Consider the following 1,588-nt stretch of genomic DNA (forward strand, 5'->3'; position numbering starts at 1 on the left):
TTATATATTTTTTATTATTAATTTTCTTAGTATCAATTTAATAATTTTACTCGTAAATAGTTTTTAATCATAAATAATTACAATTGTTAAACAGGAGAAAAAGGTTTTCCTGGAAAAGGAATAAGAATTCGTGGCCCACCTGGAGAACGTGGTCTACCTGGAACACCTGGTATTTCTGGTCCTGATGGCTGGCCTGGCTTTACCGGCCCTAAGGGTATCAAAGGGTTTCGAGGAGATGACTGTGGCGTATGTGCCCCAGGTAAAAATTAACTACAACTTATAAAGAATACTTATATAAAAAAGACATTTGAAAGAAAAATTAAGATAATAATTACTTATTATACTAAGATAATAATTAGTTATTTTATTTTAATTATTGTACAGGTTTGCCCGGTGAGAAAGGACAACGTGGTGAATCTGGTTTGGATGGATATCCTGGAACTACGGGATTCTCCGGACTACCCGGTCCTCGAGGATTAAAGGGAGTACCAGGAAAGCGAGGTCTGCCAGGACCAGCGGGGCTTGAGGGTGATAGTGGAAGATCTGGTATTGCGGGAGTTCAAGGACCTAAAGGAGAACAAGGAAAGATATTCTTCCCACCAGGTGAGATTATTGTAAGTCCACCGGGTGACTTCGGTGAGAAAGGCTTACCTGGCCCCGAAGGAATCAGAGGTGTACGAGGACAACCAGGACCTATTGGTGACACCGGTGTACCGGGACCTAAAGGAGATAAGGTATATTTTTTCTTTTACTTTTATAAACATAATTATTTCTCCACGAAAAAAATGATTTGTCAAATATTTTGTAAAATATGATTTAATTAATCCTTACCCTGCTAGGTACAATTTATATTAACGGGGGCACTAGAATCTGTCCGTTTTTTCACCTATTCAGAATGATTTAAAAAATTTCTAAAAATTCATCAACATACTTTCAACTTTCTAGAATAAATATTGGCACTCCATTTTGGAAAATAATAAAACGTAGTATAATTTATAATTACCGAAAAACTCAAAGAAATTTGCACGAACAGAAATCGCTCGATGACCCCCCCTTAATAGGGTAAGGGTTAATAATTTAATATTTTTAATATTATAAAATTCAGTTATTCAAATTTTATTATCAAATTTTTCAATTACACAGCTGCTTAATTATTATTTTCTCATTCATTCTAATTTGACAATATTTTTTATTATATAGGGTGAACATGGTACTCCTGGATTATCGGGAAAAGATGGTTTGCCAGGATGGGATGGTATTCCTGGCGAAAAAGGTGAAGATGCTTCAATACCAATCGAATTCTTACGCGGAGATCCGGGATATCCGGGAGAAGAAGGAATCAAAGGAATACAAGGAGATAAGGGTAATAAAGGAGAACCTGGTGTGTCTGCAGAATATATCGCAGATAGTCAAGGTGACAAGGGCTTCAAAGGTGCTAGAGGAGCTCCTGGTATGTTAAATTAAAAAATTTCTTAGATATATATTAAAGACAAATCTTTGAAAAAAATTATATTTCTTTGAAATATAACATAATTATTAATAAACTCTCAAACAAAAAGTTAAACTAAATATAAAATAATATTATTTA

At 34.4% G+C, this 1,588-nt stretch overlaps 1 protein-coding gene across 1 annotated transcript in view; it reads left to right on the top strand.

Annotated features, from left to right (window-relative positions):
• LOC108754119 (collagen alpha-2(IV) chain) overlaps window positions 1-1,588 on the top strand; it is a 55,766-nt gene that overhangs the window by 46,937 nt on the left and 7,241 nt on the right. Inside the window, exons 11-13 of the mRNA XM_018496195.1 lie at window positions 95-259; window positions 385-734; window positions 1,201-1,450. Of these exons, the coding sequence (XP_018351697.1) occupies window positions 95-259; window positions 385-734; window positions 1,201-1,450 (765 nt within the window). The remainder of the gene's footprint in view (window positions 1-94; window positions 260-384; window positions 735-1,200; window positions 1,451-1,588) is intronic.

Source organism: Trachymyrmex septentrionalis, unplaced genomic scaffold (genome assembly GCF_001594115.1).
Source record: "Trachymyrmex septentrionalis isolate Tsep2-gDNA-1 unplaced genomic scaffold, Tsep1.0 scaffold76, whole genome shotgun sequence".
In the NCBI taxonomy this organism is placed as follows: domain Eukaryota; kingdom Metazoa; phylum Arthropoda; class Insecta; order Hymenoptera; family Formicidae; genus Trachymyrmex; species Trachymyrmex septentrionalis.